The sequence below is a fragment of the Microtus oregoni genome, unplaced genomic scaffold (genome assembly GCF_018167655.1).
Source record: "Microtus oregoni isolate MIOR12 unplaced genomic scaffold, Mior012 000005F_ref0000423, whole genome shotgun sequence".
In the NCBI taxonomy this organism is placed as follows: Eukaryota; Metazoa; Chordata; class Mammalia; order Rodentia; family Cricetidae; genus Microtus; species Microtus oregoni.
In genome coordinates this window covers 46,635,248-46,660,175 of record NW_024543064.1, presented here as the reverse complement: position 1 = coordinate 46,660,175, position 24,928 = coordinate 46,635,248, and the positions used below count along the sequence as shown (strand labels likewise).

General features: G+C 41.2%; 1 protein-coding gene across 3 annotated transcripts in view; it reads left to right on the top strand.

Annotated features, from left to right (window-relative positions):
- Nucleotides 1-24,928, top strand: part of Pde4b (phosphodiesterase 4B) — a 524,499-nt gene that overhangs the window by 76,823 nt on the left and 422,748 nt on the right. For all 3 annotated transcript variants that reach the window (XM_041651414.1, XM_041651416.1, XM_041651415.1), the window contains exon 2: nt 24,747-24,856. In XM_041651414.1, coding sequence (XP_041507348.1) covers nt 24,815-24,856 — 42 coding nt within the window. In that variant the 5' untranslated portion in view covers nt 24,747-24,814. The remainder of the gene's footprint in view (nt 1-24,746; nt 24,857-24,928) is intronic.

The window sequence follows — 24,928 nt, the reverse complement described above, 5'->3', positions numbered from 1 at the left end:
GAGGTCTCATGCATGCTTAGAGATCTATCATTTCTCCTTATGTCTACCATGAGAAAATACAAAGAGAAACCACAGTTAATGAACCAGGTAAAAGGCCCTTACTAAACCTGCCTGTGTCTTGATCTTGGACTTTCTAGCACTTATAACAATGAGAACAAAGTTTCTGTAGGGATTATTTTGTTTGTGTTTTAACAAACAAAGCTTGCTTGAAGATCAAAATACAGAGCTAAACCACTAGAGGACAGGGAGTGGTGGCACACACCTTTAATCCCAAGACTCAGGAGACAGAGGCAGAAGGATCTCTGTTAGCTCAAGGACCCCTGGGCAAGACTGGATCTGTCTAAAAGAGAAACAGAGCTCACTTGGGACCACATACCTTTAATCCCACACTAGGGAGGGTAGAGACAGGAGTGATATGGCTGGGTGGGGAGAGGAATATAAAGTGGGAGGAGACAGGAACTCAATAAGTTTGAGGTTTGGTGGAGACAGATGCAGTCTAGAGATGTGGTCTGAAAGCAGGATCACCCCTTCAATCTGAGCACTGGTAGAGGTAAAAGGTCTCTCTAGTGGCTGATCGCTCTGCTTCCCTGACCTTCAGCATCATCCTCTATATCTGACTCTGGGTTTGTATTAAGACCCACTAGAATTTGGGCTACAAGTTTCTTTGGTTTATAAGCCACCATTCTGTGGTGTTTTGCCCAACAAGCCCAAACTGGACAAGGTACTCCCTGCCCTCTTAATTTCTGTTGATTTTGGCCAATGGGTACCAATTCAAGAGAAAATAGATGGAGGGAGTGGTGTGGACATTGGTTACTTACCTTCTTTGCTCTCACATCTCGGATTCTGCAGACTCTGTGTTCCTCTGTGTAGAAGAGGCAATTGGTACCATCAACTCTGACTCTGGCTCTTTGAAGGGTTCACCAGCTCTGTGCCATCCCTGAGACACATTAGGCCTCAGGATGATAACAGCTCTGCCTTGCTGCTAGTTTCGGGGTCCTTCAGTGTCCTTAGCTTCCTGAACACGTGAGCGCCTCCATAAGATCCCCTCCTTCCCTCTTCATGTTTGTGTTGATCCTGGATGTTCTGCTGTATCACACGGATCCAGTCTTCTTACCTGGTGAAGGAATTTGCTCTCAAAAACCTCCTCTGCCTTTTGCTCTCATCAGGGTCCTTTCTACTTCTGGGGTGGCCTGCAGGAAAGGAATAAGAACTGTGGAGGTGCAGAGAGCGTGAAAGCATGGTCACCGAGATTCAACTTGAGGCAACCATTGGTTGAGGTCGTTGCTTAGACTGTACCAATGCCTAGCATTTCCTCTACCAGACTAGCTTCCTTGCCCTTATGTCCACAGATATGGACCCTGAGAATTGTTCTTTCATCTTTGAGTGGTGTGATGATCTCTGTTACAGAGTCTGTTTAACGAAGAGAGTAACATAAAACACCATTTCTTTAAAAAATCCATGTGCTAAGTAGAATAAATATCAATTGTCTTACTTTCCCAGCTTTAGCCGTAGGACCCACAGTGGGAATAGTTTGAATTTTGTTTGAGCCTTCCCAGTCTGTTTTCCTTTATGGGCTTTTTTTTTTTTTACTCCTGTGCTAATCTGTGCACTTGAAATGACCTAAAAGTACCAATCAAAGAGATTTAAACATATTTATGCCAACTACTTCGACAAACATTTTAAAATATGATATTTTTGGAGGTGTTTGGCATGTGTATGTTTATACGGTAGGAATGACATTATAATTCAAAAGAGCTCCCCAGAAAAACGGCAAAATATTCTCCATCCTTGTGCCATTTGAACTAATGAGCACTTTCAGAGAATTTACTTTAAAGTCATTTAAAGGGAAAGCAGATCTATATGCATGAGTTATCACTGGTGCTGATCAATTGAAGGAGAAACACCACTCCGTATTGGAAAGTCTGCCAGTGTCATCGCCTCGTTAAGAAGAGCTCTGCCCACCGGTGGGACACAGCATCTGTGAGCAGAGCATGAGGCCGCTTTTTATACAAAGCTTTAGGATATGTAGAGTCTGGGATTTAAAGCCCTTGTGAGCTTCAATGATGGGCTGAGCATATAAGAGAATGATAACTGGTGGCCATCTCCTGCTAATTGGCCTTCTTTTGAAGTAGGGTCCTGGTCACAGGGCAGGGGGAGTGTTTATTATTGGCTGGCTTTAAGAATCTCGATCTGCTATTATTGGTTAGACCGCATCTGGAAGCAAGGCTATCGAAGTGTGTCATTGACCAGTTATGCAAGTTAAAATCCAAAAGGATAGGCTCTTAACACCACAGGGAGAAAATAGTCTTTTCCTAGAAGTTTAAGAATGTTTCATTCTCAGCAATATGTTCTCTAATAGCATAGTCTATTAACACACAAGTGATTAGTGAAATTATGACAAAGACATAATGGCATGCTATATAACTAATAACCGTCATTAATATTAAAGAGCTGCATAGCAAAAGGTTTATAATCAAAAGTAGGCTAGAATGGCTTTTTCATTAAACTTTCTGGCTAGTGGCAACTATATGAAAAATAGTGTTTACATGTAAAAGGGCCAAATCACAGAAGGTGGATAAAGGGCATTCTCAATATTTTGTTTTCATGTATTCTTGTGTTTAGACGCACACGCATCCACATGTATATAATGCTTTTCAATAAAGATTCTCAAAGAGAAAAGGAGCATTTGAAGGAATAGGTGCTCTGCTGTGGTTTGAATATGGGCTGTCTCCTCTGAAACTCGTGCTGGTGTGTAGTGGCGTAAACGAATGCAGACAGAGTGTAAAAATATATATATAGCTTTAATGTAGAAATAGACTTACAGAACCACCGTTCCCGCGGAGACCAGGAAAGCAGAAGCGAGCTCGGAGCTTGCTCGCCAAATTTATAGGCAGACATTAGCCCGAGGCGAACACGCCCCTTAAGGGGCGGGACTTATCCCTACACTGGTGTTTGATTGTTGCAAGTTGGGAGCATCTGCTCTGAAGCGTTTAGGTTGTAAGGGCAGAATCTTTGTGAACAGACTAGAGTGTCTCTCATGGGCACGTGTACTGGTACTCTGAAAATGGGTTGTGAAATAGAAATCTAAGATGTCCTTTGTGCTTTTTATCACACACACATACAGATAGAATACTAATGTATTAGAGTTATCTAGAGAAACAGAACAGACAGAATGACTACGGATTAAAGGGAGATTTATTAGATTGGCTTACACGATACAGTGTGGGTAATTCAACAATGGCTGTCTGGTACAAGAGAGGCAAGACCCAGCAGTTGCTCAGAACATCAGATGGGGTGCCTCAGCTGTCCCAGTCTGACACTGAAGGCCTGGAGGATTCCTGGAGAGCCTCTGGTTCATGTTGGAAGGTCAGGGAAGCTGGGTTCCCATCAACAAAGGAAATGACACCAGCCATGGCAGCAATATGGCAGAAACCCTAGGGAAGGATGGAGGAACACTAAAGAGACACATAAGTAAACAGGCAGAAAGCAAACACTTTTTCCTAGGACCTCCTTATGTCTGTGTTGACACCAGAATGTGCCACCCACGTTTAGGGTGGGTCTCCATACTTTAATTAAACCTAATCAACAAAATTCCTCACAGGTGTATTCAGAGACTTGCACCTCTTAGTTGATTTCTGATCCAGTCAAATTGACTATAGTTAATCATGAAAGCAAGAACCAGAAGCTGAATTGAGATTCCGTCTCGCTCCAGTCAGAATGTCTGTCATCAGGAAAAGAAATGGCAGCAAATGCTGCTGCAGATGTGAGAAAAAAGGATTCATTACTCACTCCTGGGAGAATGTAAACTTGTGCAACAACTATGATTATCAGTGCGGAGGTTCCTCACAAAACTAAAAATAGACCTAGCATGTGGCCTACCTATACCACTCCTGGGTATACACCTGAAGGAGTCCATGTCAGTACACTATAGAGACATTTGCATGTCCGTGTTGACTTCTTTACTAGTCGCGATAGCTAAGAAATGGGGCCGTTCTAGATGTCCATCAACAAACAAACGGATGAAGAAAGTGTGGTACACATGAGCAGCGCGGTTTTGTTCTGCCATATGGAAAGAGTGGAAATGATTCCTCAATGAAAAGGGATGGAACTGAAGATCATGTGAAGCAAACTAAGTCAGACTCAGAAGGAAAATTATCACATTTTGTTTCATATTCAGAGCTAAGGTTTCAATGTTCCTCAGATGAAATGAGAAGGAGGACTATGGGAGGGAAAGAAGCCGGAAGTGTAGGAGACCGGGAAAGAGCAGGTAACAGAACACATGTGGCATGAATTCCGAGGAGGGGACTACTTGGAAGGGGGTTCGAGATCAGCCAGATGTGGACAGAGAACACGAGAAGGGAGAGGGATGGCTAATAACAAAAGGTAATGATATATATGCATATAAAGTGTAATGAAATCCACTACTCTGTAGATTAACTTAAAAATTGCTTTAAAAACCAAAACAACCTAAATACAAAGATAAAACCAGTCCTCCCTGATGGGAGTGAGAAGCCTGAAGAACGCCGTTTATCCCTTGTCATGGGTGGGTCATACACACATCATTCTGCTACCTTCCACTTTCTACTGAAGTTCCATGGAACCTGGAACCTATGGCTTTTGTTTTTAATCAATTTCTTTGTCATTAAGGTTTTGAGCAACCCCTCAAACTAAGTGCTCAAGTGAGAGATACTGTCTAGTATGGGACACAGGTCTTCATGCACTTACATAGTTTAAATTGTTGAATGGAAATAAATGTCTGGCGGAATTTGTTATCATTTCAAGCGTTAGCCATTTGTCTTTTTGGTGGTCTCACTAATATTTAATATCACAGCTATTAAGTTATATAGTATGATTTTATTGATACTTTGATGAATCATTTTCTATGTGTTCACTAGTCTATAAAATTTACAAGCTTAGTATTTCAAGGTATGCTTTTTCTATTTCAGTCAGAGTCTTAGTTATATAAGAAATACTGACTAAATTCATTCAATACATCCACAGTTAATCTCAGTGTTTTTATGGATGAAAGATGTACACACTTTTCCATTTAAGGAATCCTACATCTGAATTTCCAAGGTCCCTATATAAAAATATGTAAGTTGGGATGGAGGACATAGTGATATTAAAAAGAACGCTATTTCTACTTCTCACTCTTGGAAATGACAATGTCTTTCAGCGGTCCAGCCATTGTAGGAGTCGTTAATAGGACAGACCATGCCTCTGCTACGTGTGATATCTGGGCCTTGGGATCTGACTGTCTCCTGCAGTAATATAGCTTTGCCATTCTCATTAGCATGAATCCTGTTTTGAATTGCAGTTTATCTATTTGTACCGCAACATTAAGAGTTTCGCTTAATGAAACTCAGGCTTCCAATTCTGCAGTTTTGCCTTTTAAGGTCAAGCAAAACCATAGGTCATAGAATGGTAGAACTGGAAGAAATGGATATAGCATCCAGTTGCTGTGCTGGCAAGGGAGCTGAGGCTTGCAAGGCTCACATACTTCCTGATTATGGTAGTGACCCAGTCAGGTTGGAACCCATGTTACCTGATCCCAAGTCTTTGAATCAGAGCGTCTCATAACACTATCCAATTTAAACACACATGACATGAACATTTGAAGCTACCATGATCGAGTCACTGTTTAAACAGAACAGGGTCTTGCTTTACTGTTAAAGACCATCAGGAAAGAAAACACACCCTAACACCTGTTTATGGCCTTTGCTCAGCTTTTGGATCCTGGAGTCCCCACGTCTTGGGCTCCCGGATACTTGACAGTATTTTAAAACAGACAATATCACATGTGAGGAATGAATTCTCTTTGCCTCACCTCCTTGCTCACATATCGCATCCCCCTCGTCCCATCCCCTGCTTCCTTCCTACAAGGGTTTATTTTTTAACTTGAGGTTCTCATACTTCACTTCCATCTGTTATCTTTTCATCTTCCACCGCTCCCTGCACACCAGTTTTTTTTTTCTTCTTTACAAATAGTCTTCAGCAAAAGCAATGCCAGGAGTCTTGCATTCCCCTTGTTTCGATGTTTGTCTCTAAGTTTGATCTCCCTTTCCTCTGTTTCTATATAGCTAGACTTCATGAAGAAATTGCCTACATTTATTCTATTCATTTCATTAGCTCAAATTCCCTCCTCAGCCAGTTCTGTCATCAGTTTCTATAATTAGACTTTTTGTAAATAAAATACTCACTGTCAACAAGTATACAAATAATATCCAGCACATGAGAGTATATTAATATAGTTCAGACATAAGATGGAATGTATGTAAGGGTTTATTTTACATTCCCAAAGTATGGAGGGGCGAATTGCTGGTGGCAGTCCTGGAAGGGAAGTATGTGGGAGGCATTATTTGAAGGAAATATTCTTCCATGTGTATATTTTTCCCCACAAGCATATAAATGACTCATAGCTATCTCCCACATAAATTGCACTTATAGATAAAGATGAGGTAGACTTCGTTTTAGCAAAAACTGATATTTCTAAATATATCAAAATGAAAAGTTCTTTGGAAAGTTTAAAAAAAGGTCAATATGAGAAACAGAAATTTAGCATTTCCACTAAACAGTTCCAATTCCAAGATGTGTTTCCAAAGAGGTAGATACTGGAGATTGATGGGACTAGTGGAGAGTCCAGAGCATTCCCACACATGTATGAAAAGTGCTTCTCTAAGGACCGTGCCTCAGTAATTCAGTGATGAATGGGAGCATTGTCCCAACCGCTGTGGGATGCCTGGCACACAGAGAGAAAGAAATTTAACTCAGATAATAACATACTCCATGTCCAAAAATAAACATAGAAACACACACATTAACCTAAATAAATATTTATAGCAAAATATATAGGAAAGTAATCTACATTCTCTGTGTTAATATTTTTCTTGGAATATGCAGAATGCTTTCAATATGAATCTGTTGGAACTCATCAAACTTAAAAATGCTTCTCCTACAAAAACACTTTTAAGATCATCAGAAGACATGCCTCGGTGTTGGAGGAAATACCTTTAAAGCATATGTTTTTGTAAATGTTTGTTTTCAGAATATATAAATAATTGCTACAAAATAGTAAGGGAAGAAATAACCATGTACTATTATAGATAAAAATTGGAACATATAAATCACACTAAAAGGCACCATGAATGGAAAGCCACATATGAATATATGCTCAGCATTGTTATTTTTAATGAAATGCAAATCAAGATAATAAGGTACTGCTGCACTCCCATTAGCATGGCTAAAATGGTAACGAAACTCCTGGCAGTAGTAAGTTTGGGGGAGAGGTCAGACCACCTGATGGGCTCATTTGCAGCTGCTGAGGGTTTAAGAGTTCAGTCACTCAGGGAAAAAAAAAAAAACTACACAAACATACGTTCTGCACACGATTCAGAAATCCAGTCCTGGGTAATTCCCATTGAGAAATGAGAGCATATGTCCTTATGAATATCTCATTGTCGTTCATCATTAATTGAAGCTTTGTTCATGATAGCGAAAATTCAAAAACAACCCAAATGTCTGGATAATGGATAAGTTGTGTTATTGTTGTGTATTTGCCCATTGGACGTAGTATCATCACATAAGTAACTGTAGATTGCTCAGCCACAGAATGGGGTATCTGTCTCACATCCCTCCCCACGGCTCAGAGACCACTGTAGGAAAGAATGGGAAGATTGTGAGACCCAGAGCTGGGAGGAACTGGAGCCAAAAAAAATTGTCTTCTGGACATGATGGGAGTTCTGTGTTCATGTGGTCACTGCATAACCTACCCAAGATCAACCAGGGAACATCCCAGCATGGGTGGGGGATGAGGCTCGCAAACCCCAACCCCATAGCTGAGGAACCAGTGACAGTCGATAGCTTCTGGGGAAGGGAGAGGGTGAGTTATTTTGTTTTTAAGGGGTGGCCCCTGGTAGATCAACCATGCATAGTTTATTTCATATGGGCCCTCAGCCAGAAAGAGATGGGGATCACAAATCAGAGTTGTCCAACAAAACAAAGAGAAAGGACGTGAAGTCGGTGGAGAAGGAAGTGAGGGTTTATCAGGAGTTAAGGGGAGGAGGTGGGTGAATGCTGATCAAAATACGGTGTATGAATTCTCAAAGAACTGATAAAATATTTTAAGCGTTAGGACCCCTCAAAAGAAGTAAATTAATTTGGCTTTGTAATATTAAAAAGTCTGAATGAAAACACCTTTCAACAGCTGAACAGGCAAGTCGGGTTGTAATCTGGAGCTTTATTGTCATTTCCCATGGTGCCTCTTTGGACGCTGGTTTCTAGCCATCCCAGTATCTACAGTCATGAACTCACCTGCTGCCTCTTCACACTGGCCTTGCTCTGTGCACTGCGTTTGCTGTTGGCTGCTGCCTTTTGCTCTGCTTTACAGGTGCACATTCTTTCTTCTTTTGCTATTTCACCTTAGATTTTATGATTTTTGTTTTTAGATGTTTTTTTGTGACAGATACTTACTGTCTACTATTAATGTTCTGTACTATTGCAGTTCTGGGTGCTTGGAAGTCAAGACCAAAGCAGCGGTAGACTCAGGGTCATTATTATCTAGAAAAAATAAAAGAATATATGATACTTTCTGAGATCACAAATTCCCAAAGAGTAAGCAAGAAAGACCTGTGTGACCTTGAAATTCTATAATTGATATTTGATGACCTGTTGTAATATTTTTATAAAGATTTATTTATTTATTATATATACAATGTTCTGCCTGCATGTATGCCTGCATGCCAGAAGAGGGCACCAGATCTAATTATAGGTTGTGAACTGCCATGTGGCAACTAGGAGTTGACCTTAGAACCTCTGGAAGAGCAGCCTGTGCTATTTACCTCTGAGCCATCTTCTAGCCCTGCTATGATGGTTTTTCTTTTTTCTTTTTTTTTTTAAAAAAAAAACACCTTGAATTCCTATTTTTAAATAATTTCTGCAGCATGGCTAGTAGAACAAAAGTAAATTCTTTTGCTTCATTGGCTATCATAATCGAAGCACATGTTTTAAAGTTACAATTGTGATTAGTAGTGTGTGTGCACACGCATGTGTGTTGGTGTGCGTGTGTGCATGCATGCACACTAGTGAATATCACAGTACCTATATGCAGGTCAGGGTACAACTTGTAGGAATCAGTTTTCTCCTACCAGATGGGACCAGGATATCAAACTCAGATTGTTAGTCTTAGCAGCAAGTATCTTTATCCACTTTTGATCCATCTGGCTGGCTCAAATAATCTATTTTTAATGACAATCTGAAAAGCACAAGGCTTTTTTTGTGACCCAGGTAATATCCAGCTTTATGGTAAAAGAGAGAAATAGGTATTGTTTCCCACCCATTAATTGTGGAGGAAGAGTATTTGACAGTGCCTTCATGGTTGAATGGTAATTTGTATTTTACAAACATCCTTATAGTCACCTTATGAGTAGGATGTAGTCTGAAGGACTGAAAATTAATGTCATTTCATACACTATGATATTTACTCATTTTACGGTTCATGCTTTTGAAATGATTGTAATATTTACCTTGTCAAATTCATATTGACTACCTGTCCAGATCTCTGGAGCCCGCCTTTCTGTACCATGAAGCATTTGCTACATTCTCTTGCAATAAGAAAATTCAGGGATAAATAGTCCCGAATAAGTTACATAAGACTACGATATTTGAGTGTTGCTTTTAGGAGGGAAGTGGATCTGAAAGAGGACATTGTTTGTGTAGAGAAACTTCACTGAAGTAGTTAATGGAATTGTGATCCGGCAGATGGTTCTTATGGGGACCCATTGCTTGCGTAACTCTGGCAGGCGGCCCCCACTGTGTTGTCTTATCTTCACCATAACCTGTGAGGTAGACAGCAGCATCCTTATCTTTCCGAAAAGGATACACTCCCAGAATACAGCATGATTAGTACACGACAGAGCTGTCTCAAGCCAGCATCTTCCGAACAGCTTTCCCGCACGTAAGCCCTGGCTCACAAAGAATGGAATTCATAGAGGAGACTCGGTAGATGCCTGGGCCCACTTCAGAAATACCTCTGCTCCCATCTTCCTAGAAGAGCATACCATTTGAATATTTTCTCATATTGATCCCATATTATTACAGCAGCAGCAGGAATATAGAAAACAAATGATTGCTCTTTATTAATAGAAGCAAGGGTTAGAAAGAGCAAATGCCTCATTAAAAACTAATTCAGAGAGGACCTGTTTTGCATATGAGTAAACTCGTCTCTCTGGGAAAGTTCCATTTGCCTTCCATGAACACGGTGCGGACTCGCCTTCTCTATGAAGTCATTCCTGGTGCTCATGGCTGCCTGTACGGTGGCGTCGTGCACATACGTGCTTCTGCAATGGAGCTCCATCGGTTGTTCATTGCCGTCTAGGACCGTGCTCGATTCCACAGCCCTGGGGGAAAAAAATCGCTCCTTTCCAGCGATGCACCCTCAGCGTGGACATGGCACATAACTCTCCGCAGCATTCAGTAAATGTTTTGGGGAACATTTGAATGGATGATTGAATGCCTGAGTATACAAGTATTTTAACACAAAAGGGTTGTCTTGAAGGTTTTTTTGTTTTTGCTTTTGTCTTTTTTTGATTAGGTGCTGCCGGATGTGAATAGCCTTTTATTTATTTATTTATTTATTTATTTATTTATTTAAGATTTCTGCCTCCTCCCTGCCACTGCCTCCCAAGGAACTCAGGACCGCGAGGGGTACACCCCCACACTGAGACAATGGGGATGTTCTATCAGGAACTCACCAAGGTCAGCTGGCCTGGGTCTGAAAAAGCATGGGATAAAACCGGACTCGCTGAACATAGCGGACAATGAGGACTACTGAGAACTCAAGAACAATGGCAATGGGTTTTTGATCCTACTGCACGTACTGGCTTTGCGGGAGCCTAGGCAGTTTGGATGCTCACCTTACTAGACCTGGGTGAATAGCCTTTTAAAATTCAACATAAACCTGGGTGGTGGTGGTGCACGTGCCTTTAATCCCAGCACTCAGAAGGCAGAGGCAGGTGGATCTCTGTGAGGTCTAGGCCAACCTGGTCTATAAGAGCTAGTTCCAGGACTACCAGAGCTGTTACACAGAGAAACCCTGTCTCGAAAAAGAAAAAAAAATCAAAATAAAACAAACGTTTAACTGAACTGGAAGTTATGTATATCACGTCTATAGACCAAACCCCAGACTGATAGGATTTAGTTACCGTATGTCAATAACTAGGTGAATGACAAGTCAACAGGCAAAGAACTCTATGCTCCATCTGTGCAGCCAAGAAGTCTCCTATAGCAGAAGTTACATACGCTTAAGGAAATAAAGTTTGAACATTACTGCTTCAATGCATTTTATGGTTTTCAGCTTTGCCATAGAAGTGGCAGAACCTCTCCCAGTTAGATAGTAAACAGAATTCCAGAATGTGGGCAGATTAAAACTGAGATGCTCTGTCTGATTGTTGATCCTCTTGTCCTGTTACACACACTGTCTAGCTGGCTTCATTCCATATATATATATATATATATACGCATATATAGCATATAAGGTCAATTATACATATGTATATATTGTTATTAACTACATATGCAAACGTATATATACATATACATATATAGTCAAACTCATTTTAAGTCCATTCTTAAAACAAAGCCCAATTTGCATCTTAAAAATTAAAAATGGTATTTTTAATGTAAAACTACATGCAGCAAATGTGTCTTCCTGTATTCCTTGATGCTCTGCTCAGTGTTGTATATAATTCTCTTACGATTTCACAGGTTTCTGCCACCTTCTAAGATTGTTTCTTTGATTCATATGACCATCTAGATCTACATCCCCCAATTCTCTACCAGGGATAGGACAGAATGCTTGGACCTAAGTCAGAAGTGGTCTTAAAACTAGGCAGGCATCACTGCCAGAGTTAATGTCTAATTAGTTAAGTTAAACTAGAAACTATCGTGTTATGCATTCACTTGAGATCTTGGGAAATTCATTTCATACTTTTGTCCTTTTTCTCATGGGAAGTGTGTATTTTTATTTCTGAGAAAGGGAGAGAGAAATTTTTTTGTGCTTGCTTAATTAAAGTAATTGTAAATGTTATAATTTCTCATTTCAGTCTGACTCCTTTAAATGGACATTGTGTGTGTGTGTGTGTATGGAAATGTGCACGTGTGTGTAGGTTAAGTATGGATGGACACACGTGCGTGTAGAAGCCTGTGTTGGTCAGAGGACAACTTTGGGTATCAGTTCTGAGGAAATGTCCACCCTTTTGTTTTTGAGAGTCTGTCAGTGGCCTGGAACTTGCTGAGTAGGCTAGGCTGGCCGGCCAGGGAGTCCTAGGGGTCCCCTTGTCTCGATCTCTCTCAGGTGCCGAGATGACTAGTTTAGATTACCATACACAGGTCTAGACCTCACACTCAAGTTCTCAAGCATTAATCACTTTACAACTTAGCCACCTCCACAGCCCTACAAGAAAGATTAATTTATGAAAATTGGATAGGGGCTTTGCATATGGATAAACTTTGGCCATTGTCTATCTTTTTCATAATGCTTCATTAAGATGTAAACAACAAGGCATTGTGGACAATTCTGAAAAGTATAGAGACATTGTATAGGTGAAATCATGATTTCTGCATAGCCTAAGAACATCTTTAGATATTGAAACAAAAACCCAGTTCAAAAGGAAAACATATGTGTGAATTGTCATTAACATAAGAGAAGGCAGAGGCGGCTTATTATTTTACCTCAGTTCTGCTTTAATCTATGGTTTTCTATACATAACCTACATTTTCCTCATAACTCAGAATTCTATGAGACTGTGAAAGAGGAGCTGTTCCCAGGTCCATATGCTCTGCTCCCTCCCTCCTTCCTGCTTCTTCCCCCTTCCTCGTCCCCTCTCTCCCTCTCTCATTTTAAAACATCTGCCTTGCTTCTTGCTCTCAAATCCCACTTGTCTTCCCGCTTGTCATCCAGGTCCTCCCTGACCCAGCTTCCTTCTCTCCTCCTTTCCCAGGAAGTCACAGCTGGTTCTGTTGACCCAGGCGGTGCCTGGTGTGAACCCTGCCAACCTCAGTGAGCTTGAGTGAGTCATTTACCCTTTCTGTGCTAATCAGCGCTCTTGGCTTTGAAATTAGAGCCACAGACAGTGAGAGTTACTAGGCAAGGAGACTCCATTAGGGGTGAAAGACAGTGCCTGGCACAACTCACACGGCATCACGAAGGCAAGGGCGTTGAGCATTTGTGAACCGTTGTTCACCAGACACCTGTCTTACGTTTCTGCTTTCTGCTGTTGACTGACAAAGCCTTCTGCCCACTTTTAGAAAGAAGCACAAAGCTCATACTTATCCAGTCAAGAATCTTCTGCTTGGCAGGGTCTCAGTTTTAACAGTACTTGTTAGGTGCATCATAAGATAAGTATACAGTTGGGACATCGACTGTGAGAAAGGGAACGTGCTGAAATCACATGACAGGAAAAGGAGTTTGTAAAGACTTTACTGAAGAAATAACATCAAAGCCAAAGCCTAACAAACCAGTTAGGCAGACAAAATCCGGGCAGCACTGTGGTGTCCTAAGAGTACCCAGAGCAGAAAGGCATGCTGGGTAAACTTCAAATCTTTCCCTCCTAAAATCAGTGAATTAAAAAGATAAGGTGGGGAAGCAAGGAGGAGCCAGATTAGGAAACTGAAGCCCCAGAGGCAAGAAGCAAGCAGTTCTCTAGGGGGGTGGATTGTTGACAGCTTTACCAAAGATTTCCATTGTTCTCAAAATTACAGTGAATCATAAAGAATGCAAACCAGGGATGGGATAGAATGGGTAACTCCAAAACAGATGCGAGAGGAGAAGGGATTTTTTTTTCCCCCTCTGTTCTTTAGTCAAATACTAACTAGCGTTATGGCCTCTTGGATGAAGCTGACCTTCCCAGTGTTTTCCCATAGAGCGGGTCTTCTTACTTCAGAAGTTCACCTAATGAGTCCATTGTCTCTCCCTGACACAGCTTCTCACGTGCACTGTGGTCCTGACACATGCCCAGGACAGAGTACTGAGCAGTGGATAATCATCTGTCCTTTGCTTCTGAAGCTAGACCGTGGGCTTCCTAAGGTCAAATGCTATATGTCATATTCATCTTTGCATTACAGAATCTGGTGAGTCTCTGCCTCTTGTGGGAATCTCACTTGTGTTTTGTGTTGTGAGGAACTGATTGGAAAAGAAGGGCTCAGTGCTCTTGCTGGATGAAAACGCGGGCCTCACATCATCATGAATACCATATTACCATTTGTATTTTTGTTGAAAATTGGTGAAATTTATTGGTATTCAAAAATAGTTCTAATAGATTTATAATCATTACTAAATAGTTCCAAGACTTGCAGTAGATTTAAATTGTAGCACAGGCAGGGAGATGTTTAGTAGAATGAATTTTTTAATATATTTTTTATGGCTATGTTTGGCTTTTCCTCTGTTTGTATACCATTTTAGGAAGCAGTAGAAATTTTGTAATTCTTCTTTCACCAAATTTTCACTTTGGCCCTGTGAGAACTAAAAGGTAGAAACCCTTAGATACTATGAGGTCTCATAACACCATTGTTCTTGTTCTGTAGATAGCTGTTTGGATCTGGAATAGTTCCTGAAGACCCCACCCTAAAGACTTCATTCCTATTATTAAGAAATGGTAGAACCTTTAAAAGACAGGTCCCAGTAAGAGGTTGGCATGTGAAAGAGGCTGTGCCCTTGGAAGGGATGCTGGAACTCTGGCTCCCCACACTTCCCTTTTGTCTATCAGGAAGTAAACATACAGCTCCTACCATGGTCCGAGCAGGATCTCGTGACTGCGCACTAAAAATATCAGCTTGTGAGGTGAGATAAATTCGTCCTTCTTCTAAGTTGTTTGTCCCATGCATTTCGTCGCAGCGACTGAAGTTAAACAGAAAATTGACACCAAGAAGTAAGCTCACTGCCGCTGTTGCCTCTGCCAACACTTTTGGAGTGGGTTTACAGGAAGAAGTTAGAACATTGGAGAATAGAATAGAATAGAATAGAATAGAATAGACGAGAGAAAGCTTAGAGTATTAGAAGTGGCATTTCATGGGCAGTTCTAGCAAGAACTTAGAAAGTTGTGAAGCCCTTGGACAGTGAAGGTGGTGCCGATCTCCCTTCTTTGAAAGGAAGCAAAGACCAAGAAGATGCTGAGGATTGGCCTAAAGACCATTCTATGTAAACTTCAGCCAAGACTTGACTACATTTTGCACATGCTTGGGAAGTTTGTTCGAGGCTAAACTTAAAAGCGATGGACCAGTTGATGGAGAGAAATTTTTAGGCAGCACGGTGATGCTGGTGGTATGGATATAGATGGCTGCTGCAAGCCAGAGTCACCATGAGAATCAGGCACAAAAAGGCAAGCAGATGGGTTTGAAAAGCTTGCAGTTTTAAATAATAATAAATAAAAACCTTACAGTATGAATATAATTCCTTTGGCTAAAGGGAGTATGATTAGTAGCCTTAGAAAGAAATGCCCTGCAATTTGCTGGTACAGTTTGAGAGGTACCTTGATGGTGCCACAGGAATTTACAGGGTTTCACCCAGTAGAAGTTCAGAACTTGTAAGGTAGAAACTCACTGCAAAGGCTTTGGCGTAAAAAGCTAGCTCTGTGTGCCTTGTTTCCACAGATAAATAGGGATTTTTGTTTGTTTGTTTGTTTTTTTGTTTTTCGAGACAGGGTTTCTCTGTGGCTTTGGAGCCTGTCCTGGAACTAGCTCTGTAGACCAGGCTGGTCTCGAACTCACAGAGATCCACCTGTATCTGCCTCCCAAGTGCTGGGATTAAAGGCATGTGCCACCATCGCCCGGCAATAGGGAATTTTTTTTCCTAGGCTTTGCTTTCCCGTTTTTAGCTTTAGTGGCACCCAGAGGCCGCTGTAGCTGCGGCGCGAGCACAAGCCATGCAACAGCGAACCATAACCTTCTCTCCACGAAGACGGCGTGGAGATTCTTGGGCACTCAGAATGCAAGCGTTCATGGGTAATGGAGGTTTGAAAGGCAGGCTTAGGAGGCTAGGCATAATGTGACAGGGCGGAAGTCCCTACAAACAGGGCGGAAGTCCCTACAACAGGGCGGAAGCCCCTACAAACAGTCCAGGACGAAGTGATGTGCAAAGCTCTGAGTTTCACAGATACTGCCGAGAGAGAGAGGGGGAGAGAGGGAGAGAGGGAGAGAGGGAGAGAGGGAGAGAGGGAGAGAGGGAGAGAGGGAGAGAAGGAGAGATCAACCAAACCAAATGGAACAGCAGAGAGAAACTGCAGGTAATGAGCAGGGGTAGTCCCAGAGTGTGTGTGGCCTTCACCAACTAGGCTATAGGGTACTCACAGCATGCTACCTTTTGCCCTGGAGCGCAGACACCGAATAGATAGAAAATGTCCTGTGCAAAGTGTTGGGCCTGCTTTTCTCCTACTTTCCTATTCTCCCCCATTGGAATGGGAATTTTTTCTATACCACTGTTTGTTGGAATTATGTAAATCATTTTATAGGGGCTTCTAGCTGAGTCTCCTTGAGTCTCAGAGGAGAGATTGCATGTGGGCATGTGAGTGATTCCAAAACAGTTAAAACTTATGGGCTATGGGCGAAGCTTGGGCAGTACGCATTTCAAAGTGCAATAGAGATGGACCTTTGAGGGAAAATGACGGAATGCTATAGCTTGGATCTGAACTGTTACCCAAAGGCTCGGGTGTTAAAAACTTGGTCTCCAGCCTGTGATACTACTGGGAGATGATGGAATCATTAAGAGATAGGACCAGTTAGAGGATGTTGTGCCACTGAAGGTATGCCAATGGTTGGAAGACTGAGATCCCAGCCCCTTCATCTCTCTTTTTTCTTTCCTGACCACTGTGAGATTAACATAGATCTTCTACCAAGTGCCTGCCATGCTGTCTTAAAGTACTACCACAGTTTCACAGTGGCATGACCATGTGACAATGGGATTCGAACCTCTAAAATTGTAAGCCATCCTCACTCCTCTCTGTCAGCTGTTTACCCCAGGCCTCCTGACCCAAAAGAAAACCAACAAAATGATAGAGTTAGTGTTTCTTTGTTTTGTAACCTGCATAGCTAAAAAACAATTTGTGTTGTGATATTATTTTAATATATAAAAAATTAACAAGTGGTATCAGCTTTTTTACAGAATAAAGAAAAAATCAATCCCTTTAAACTTTTATACTTAGCATTTCCTGCAGAGAAAATTCTCTAAGAAATCCATTAAGTATAATTGATGCAAGGAGACACGTGGGGTCGATGAGCCACGTTCTCTATGTCCTGTTATTCCGGGAAGTTAACATTTATCCAAATACATTGTATACTAAAACTTCTTTTTTATGTCAACATGGGCATTGATTTTTAAGCCTGTACCCTACTAGTCATTTACAAAGGAAACATTTTAAGGCAGAATTTACTCTTAAGTGTTTGCTCCTGAGATGGGCTTGCTCGGAGCGCCAGTTAGTGTCGTTTCTGTGCTCTGGATCCCATTCAAACAAGCCATTATCTGTGCTGCTAATTACTTCCTCAGGCAAAGCGAGCAATTCTGCTTCTTATCATAAGACTTATCAGTGGTTAATCTAAAAAAAATCCTTGATGGTTTTTCCTAACTGAGCAAGAAGACTGTATTACAACAACAACAAAAAAATGCTTTTTTTCTAAATAGAGATTATATATTGTAAGCTGTTGTAACCTTGAACTTTTGGTTGTTGCTGTTTGGAGATTGGGTCTTGTTGTATAGTCCTGGCTGGTCCCAAACTTACTAGTAGCTCAGTTGCTTGGAATTTTCAGTAAAATTCTTGACTCATCCTTGAAAGTGTTGGCATTATAGTAGTACTACACCAAGACCGTGAAGGATTTATGCTCCGTGGAAATTTTTCTCAAATTTGATTATTCCCCATTACAATGGCATCATCTCCCTTTGACCGTTTGTAAGACATTCTCCGTTCATTTGCCTCTGCTATCATCGACTGGAAAGCAGCAGCAATCAGTCACAACAATTCCAGAATGTGGATGCAGACTCAATGGAGGATTTTAATGCACACTTATCCAGCTCTCCTACTTGAGGGCTTGCTTTATAGGCTCTACTTATTTTCACTAGTTACTGGAGTTCTATCAGGTTCATGAAGTTTACAATTATTATACTCAAAATCTTTTGTCTGGCAGCTGAGGCCAACGACCCCAAATTTAGTGAATGGGTATTCCTAGATGGACTTAGAGCTGGGAGTGAAGATGGGTATTCAGGGGTTTTCGTGCCCAGCATTCCTTCCTGCATTCATACTATCCTAGCTGCCAGCCCGAACTAAAAACTTAACTCAATATTTGAGCAAGACTTTATGACAATTATTTTATGATGCTAATACTTACTGACTTAGTATTGACATTAATAATTCATAAATAAGTAAAATTCTGACACACAGCAGTCGATTTTCGGTTTTCTGAGTTAAGAAACAACATCGTGCCCTTGCTTTCTTAACTATGTCCTCTACGGATGCTTCCCTATTTGAAATGCCGCGGAGCAGGACATCAAGCTAGAAAGAGCCCCAGCATGAAGACATTTCACATTGGCTAAGATGTGGTCTGGAACATATTTCTGGTCTAGTGGGAGCCAATACCAGTCGTAACTCTGGCAACCCCTTAATCCTCTTCTAAACAGACTCAGGGTGGAGACCGTACAGAGTGTGAGAAACATGAGAGAAGTGAGTTACTGGGCCTTTGGAAATGAGCAACCACCTCCAGAAAGAGGCTGGAGGAGTCTCCAGTAAAGTAAAGGGCATTTCTAGTCCAGCTAGGGAAACGGAAGAACTTAAATCAGTAGACCGATTTGAAGTTTCAGATAATGAAAATACAAAGGAGCCGCTAGGCAGTGTGAAATTTTACTGGTTGTAAGAAGCAGCTCCCACTTCTAGGACTGAGGGAAGAAGGCAGATGGGTGGGTGAGAAGCGTCTAGGAGGGCAGGTGAAGGATACCAGTGCAGGAACAGGGCACATCAAAACCTGGCTCCAAAATGGTCACCAGATTCTGAGGAGAGGCGTCATAGGACCGAGTCTACATCTGCCTGTGGACCATGCTCATGAGAGAAGAAGTGCTTTCCTTCTCCCCTGCTCTCTTCTAGTTTACCTGCCAGTTAGCCATATTCTGATGCCTAAGGCAGCCAGCTGTGAGGAGAAGCTCTGGCACGTGGTCTGTGGTGTCTCAGGATCGCACAGGAGAGCCTACCAGGTAGTACCTGAAGCTGAAAGATACTAACTAAAGCCCGGTGCATCTTATTTCTCCATTAGCCACTTAACGCAGAAGACTTCTGACTGCTGTCTTGGTGTATTCTTGAGCAAGGAGAAGAGGAGGAAGAATAGAGAAGAAATACAAGATAGAGAGGGGGATAGGGAATAACCGTGAAGAAGCTGACATTTTCAGCTCCCACCCTGGGTTGAGCTGACTCTGGTTCTTGCACCCCACCAACATGCCATCCTCTATCCAGAGTAGACGTTGAGACAAAGGGAATGTGCCAGGAAGGGTTTAAAATGAGCCAGTAGGGTGGGGAACCAAGAAGATGGGACATCACCTTGTCCTTGTGCAGAAGCTCCTCCTCGCTCCCAGAGGAGAACCAGCATTTGTGCACCACCTTGGAGAAGGCATGAACGCACAGGTGACTTTGTCAGGGAAGCCATGGCGCTTAAAGGACGATTGCAGTCAGGGGTCTGGCTGAAGGTTTAAAGGGGACTTTTGCTCTCGCCATTCATTCTGCTCTGTCCCAGTGTAGATAGATGGAGTGCAGAGGGAAGTGGAAGGATTCCCATATCTCACTGTAAGTTGTACACAGCCGCTGAATTAAGACCAGTTCGTTTCTATCAGAGCTCTGCCAAGGTTGGAAAGTTGCATAGACAAACAACACAAAATTTTATTGTGCATCATCTCCAGAATAAAACATAACGTTTAAACCGAGAAAAGTAGCATTCCTCTGAAACCTACATAGCGCCCTTATCTCCATTTCTGTAGGGCTTGACTTAGCATATGACTGTGGTGTGGGCTTTTAAAATGACTCTCACTATCTATTAAAAGCCCAGTCCTTCCTCACGCTCATAGCAATAACTAATGTGCCAAAGTCAAATTCCCATGCTTCCAGGTAGCCAGCACCTCTTCCTTCACTGTCTGTGAGCCTTTGAACCTCTGTGGAGAAAAAGTACAGGGCGAGAGGCCAGTTACACAAACAATGCCTCATCCCTTGAAGCTCGCAGGATGCTAGGAAGGAGATAGACAAGTTGGAAATGACTTTTTTAAATGGTGAAATACACAGAAAAGTTAGTTTTAAATGTGTCACAAATAGAGAATTTAATTTTGAGTCATCATCATCATCATCATGGAAACTGTTAGAAATACTTTATATATATATTATTTTATATATAATTTTTTTTCATGTTGTTTGAGACAAGAGTTCATGATGTAGCCCAGACTGGCCTGCCTTGAACTTGGTATATAGCTGAGACTGGCCTTGACTTCTTGATCCTCTTGTCTCCACTTTCCAAGTGCCGGCTGGGATTGCAGGCATGTGCCACCACACTTGCCAACATTCCTTTTTAGTTTTGGTTTAAGTATTTTTGCTTTTTATGAAGCCCATAGTGGTCTGTTTATTGAGACATAAATGTCATAATGGGAGAATAATCTCAAATGAAGATAATCCAGCCCATGATCCATAATATTTACCTTAAATCTAAGGCGTGTAAAAATGTCAGTATCGTTCTAAATCATCCCCTCTTGGTTTTACACAATTAAACATGTTAAAGTATTCAATGTTGATCACTTTAACTTTAATTTACAACACTGGCCAAAATAAAAACAAAGCGTCACTTCCTGGGCCCCACTTTGCAATGCTGTCAGCAGCATCCAGCCGGCTTATCGTGAGAGGTGAGTGGGCTGGAGTTTGCTTATTTAGACATTGTTATTAGTAGTTACCAAGTGCAGGAAATAATGGATTTCCCTGTGACATGAAGATGGGGATCACACTTGTCATCTTGCTGTTGGGTGTTGGTGTCAGTTGCCTCCCAGTTAGGCTGACAGAGTTTGAAAATGTGTCCATGTAAATATACTTTGATCCTGTTGACTCCCATCACCTTCTCTCATCTCCTGTCTTCTCCCTACAGCCTCTTCCTCTTCCCATAATTTCATCTTTTCATTTGTATGTCTTATTCTTTTTCTGGATTCTACACTTGAGGGGAAAAACATACTTAGAACTAGAATTTTGGTCCTAACCTGCTGAATGTATGACTTGGGGCAAGTTCTGTTACTGAGACCTGATTTCTTCACTTGTGATATACGTGCTTTCTTCATTTGAGTGCTGTTCTGAGGTTGTTGGAGCCATGTACGTGAGTGGTGAAGCTAGGGAAAGCAGAACCTTCAGACTGTGTCAACCTAGTTGAAATGCAGTGGACACTGACACTCAGTGATGTTATATTTCCATCCTCATGTTTCTCAAAATTCCAAAAGGGGATCAAAACCGTGAGTGAGGAAGTGGAGCCATTACTGCTTCCTGAAAGTAACACGAGACAGTAGAGCCGCCAAGCTATCATGAGAAAACTAAAATCTCTGCAGAGACAGATTTTGCTCATTTAGTCCCTGAACAATATCTGTTCAGAGCCTGCTTATAGACACGGAGTGACGACTTATGCAAGGCACTATACTAGACGCAAGAGAACAGTGGAAGATTCTTAAAAAGTTCCTGGGACATGCAAGTTTTGAGAGTAAATCTCTATCAGTCAGGATCCTAGAAGGAAATAGACTATAGTCCCAAAGGGAGTACAAGAGAGATAATTGAGATACTACTTACAAAAGATAGGGGCATTGGGATACCTTGAATCTAGCAGCAGTAGGTAGCTGCTTCCTGTTCTGCCCTTAGAGGGAAGTCTGTGGGAGCCAAGTTCTAGAGCAGAGTGTGGTGGCCATTACTGTACCGTGGCCAACATAAGGACCCCTCTTTCTTCCTGCCTGCTGGTCTCTGTCTCTATAACTACTTTCCTTAGGCTGAAGGCATCCAGAGTCAGTAGTCCAAAGGGACCACAGACACCATCCCTGCAGAGCAGCCTTGCAGGAATAAGAGTGGTCAGGACAGTCAGTTGAGGAACATGCACAAAAGCAGATATCTCTCCTATGTGTCTTAAAAAAATAACGGATGTTGACTTTTTGTAATTTGGTAAACTGCCATGCAATTTGCAATCTTGCTTTTTCCGTGCTAGGATGAGTACATTGTTAAAGGTATATTAATATGTACTCCAAATTCTAATTCCAAATTCAAATAATTCAAATACATAAAATTTATTTCTACAGTGACGGCCTGGCAAAAGTATTCTTGCTCCTCAAAAAGATATAATAATATTTCCTGAAACATGTTATCTTTCTATCTATAAGTTTTCTTATATTTCCATCCATACATGCTACCATCTTCACATGTTAAATTCTGATTTATCATCTATATAATGATATATTTCGTCTATATAAATGATATTAGGTAATATCATTAATCAGTTATTCTTTTTATCAGTCACCTATCATCTGTTGATCATCTATCTGTCTTTTATTTACCTTATCAATCATGCCTCTATTATCTATGTGTCTATCTATTATGTGTCTACCTATCTGTCAACCTATCTATCTATTATCTCATCTCTCTATGACCTATTTATCTTTCATATATCATGGTGCTGGCTGTTCCTTTATATTCTGACCACTATGTTATTCTGCACTATCTCCATTAAACAAATTCTTCTCATCATGTAGCATCAAGATTCCAACTGTAACCCTTCTCTCGCTCCTATTGTTAGCGTTTGTATAGCCCTTTAATACTCTTCTGTGTTAACATTTTCATAGACTTTGACTGATTGAGTATAAACAAGTCCTCTACCCTGCATGTAGGCCTAAATGTAATTGATGTTTTAACTTAGGAGTATGAGCTTTTTGTTTGTTTCTAGAAAGCCCTGTAGGACTATCAGGTAGATGAAAACTCCACGATGCAAGATCTTTACTTGCGTAATTTTGTTCAGCTTTAAGCTGCCTTACAATCAAGCCATAAGCATCTGCTTGTTGCTGTTTGGTCTGCATGAGAGGAGCATAGTATTTATTTATTTATATTTATTTATTTATTCATTCATTCATTCATTCATTGCTGAAGACAGAATTCTTTTTCGCACCATATTGAATCAAACACCTAAGTGTCCCTAAGGTGTCTCTTGCACACCTACAAAGGCAAAGCTTGCATGCCTCAGTGTCTGTGTCTCTTGCTCACCTACAAAGGCAAAGCTTCTCTCTCCCCCCACTTTCTATCTGCAGCATAAATTTCACTGCCAATTCCCGCATAATATAGTCAAATTAGGTGTTAGGAATTCAACCCCGGTTTCCTGGGTGACTGTACAATTCCACTACTTAGTATTCCTCCGCACGGAGCTGCGGTCCTATCATGCTTTTAATCTATGTGCGTCTTCGCAGTTGAAAAGCCCAATTTTCACATCAAGCATATATTTAAAGATGAAATCTATAGAGTGAGCAATAGACAGGAGTTCTTTGAGCTCAGCAACAATACAAAGCATTTCGAAGCCAAGAACTCTTGATGGACACTTCCTGGGCTCTTTTTTTTTTTTTTAAACACATTTGCTTAGGGTTAAGTTCTGCATATTCAGAATTCCTTGCATTCTCGTATGGTCTGTTGTGGGACTGGACTTTATATTCTTGCTATGTCCAGTAGTCTTCATAAGCCCTGGCTGGTTTTCTGCTAGAGCTTGGAGCGTGAGGTAGCCTCTTAAATGTTGGTGATATTGAAGTTCTGTGTTTCTTCCAGTGACCTGCCTAGATTAATGCCATGGAACAAACCTTGTCTACCACAGATGGCCTGGTGTGACATAGCCAGGAAGTCCCACTCTTTCCAAGTATTGTTTACTGAAGTTACCTATGACAATTATTTCTTGCGTGATTTCCATGCGAGGAGCTGAAACTGGTGGTGAAGATTGAGATTAAGTTTTCATCTCTTAGGTGTACATTTCCTCCTGTGCCTTCGTTTGTATTAGATTGCTTGTTTTTGGAAAGTACCAAGGAGTCATATTCTTTAGATTTTGAATGTTGCGTGCTTTTGCTATTTTACTCAGGCCAAATAATTTTTCTGACTTTTTTTTTTCTCTCATTAGGCAAAAAGGCATGAGGCGATCCCTCTCTTCATCTCTCTCGCTCTTTCTGTCTGTGTCTCTCCCTCGAACACCACCAAGCTTCCTTTCCAGTCCCAAAACATGACAATAATGTTTTATGCCTTATAAGAATAACATGAAATATTTTGTGGGAAAGTAGTTTTTGAGTTATAAAGTCTTATGCATATATATATATTATTGTAATTAATATTTTGAGACAAGGCTTTACTTGGTAAGGCCTGTCTAGAACCTCCTGCCCCAGCCATTGGGTTCTAGAATTACAGGCATGCACACCATATCTGGTTGTGTAATGTTTTCATATTCCTCTTGAGCATTGGTTACCTGGAGTGTAATTGTTACCTCCTATTCTTATTCTCTTCTTATGACTATCTTTGTGCCAGTTTCTTGGCTTCTTGTGTGTTTTCATTCTCTCTTTGCAGAACATAACGTTTAATTGTCCTTTAAATTGTGGTACTTGCTTGTATATGTTTAGTGTATGCATCCCATGTTGGTTGAAGGAATGTAGCACATGCTTTCATTTAACTGTGGATACAGAATTTTCTGTTGTGTTTTTAACCCCCTAGGTTGAATCAGCAGTCAGTGAAGCTGCACCGAGCAGAAGTCTCCGCAGGAGCCATTTTCCACCGTTAGGATGAAGAAGAGCAGGAGCGTGATGGCGGTTACCGCAGATGACGTAAGTAGCAACAACAACAGTGGCCCCATTCCTGCTCCTGGCTCAGTAAATGAGCTACTCCACAATTCCATG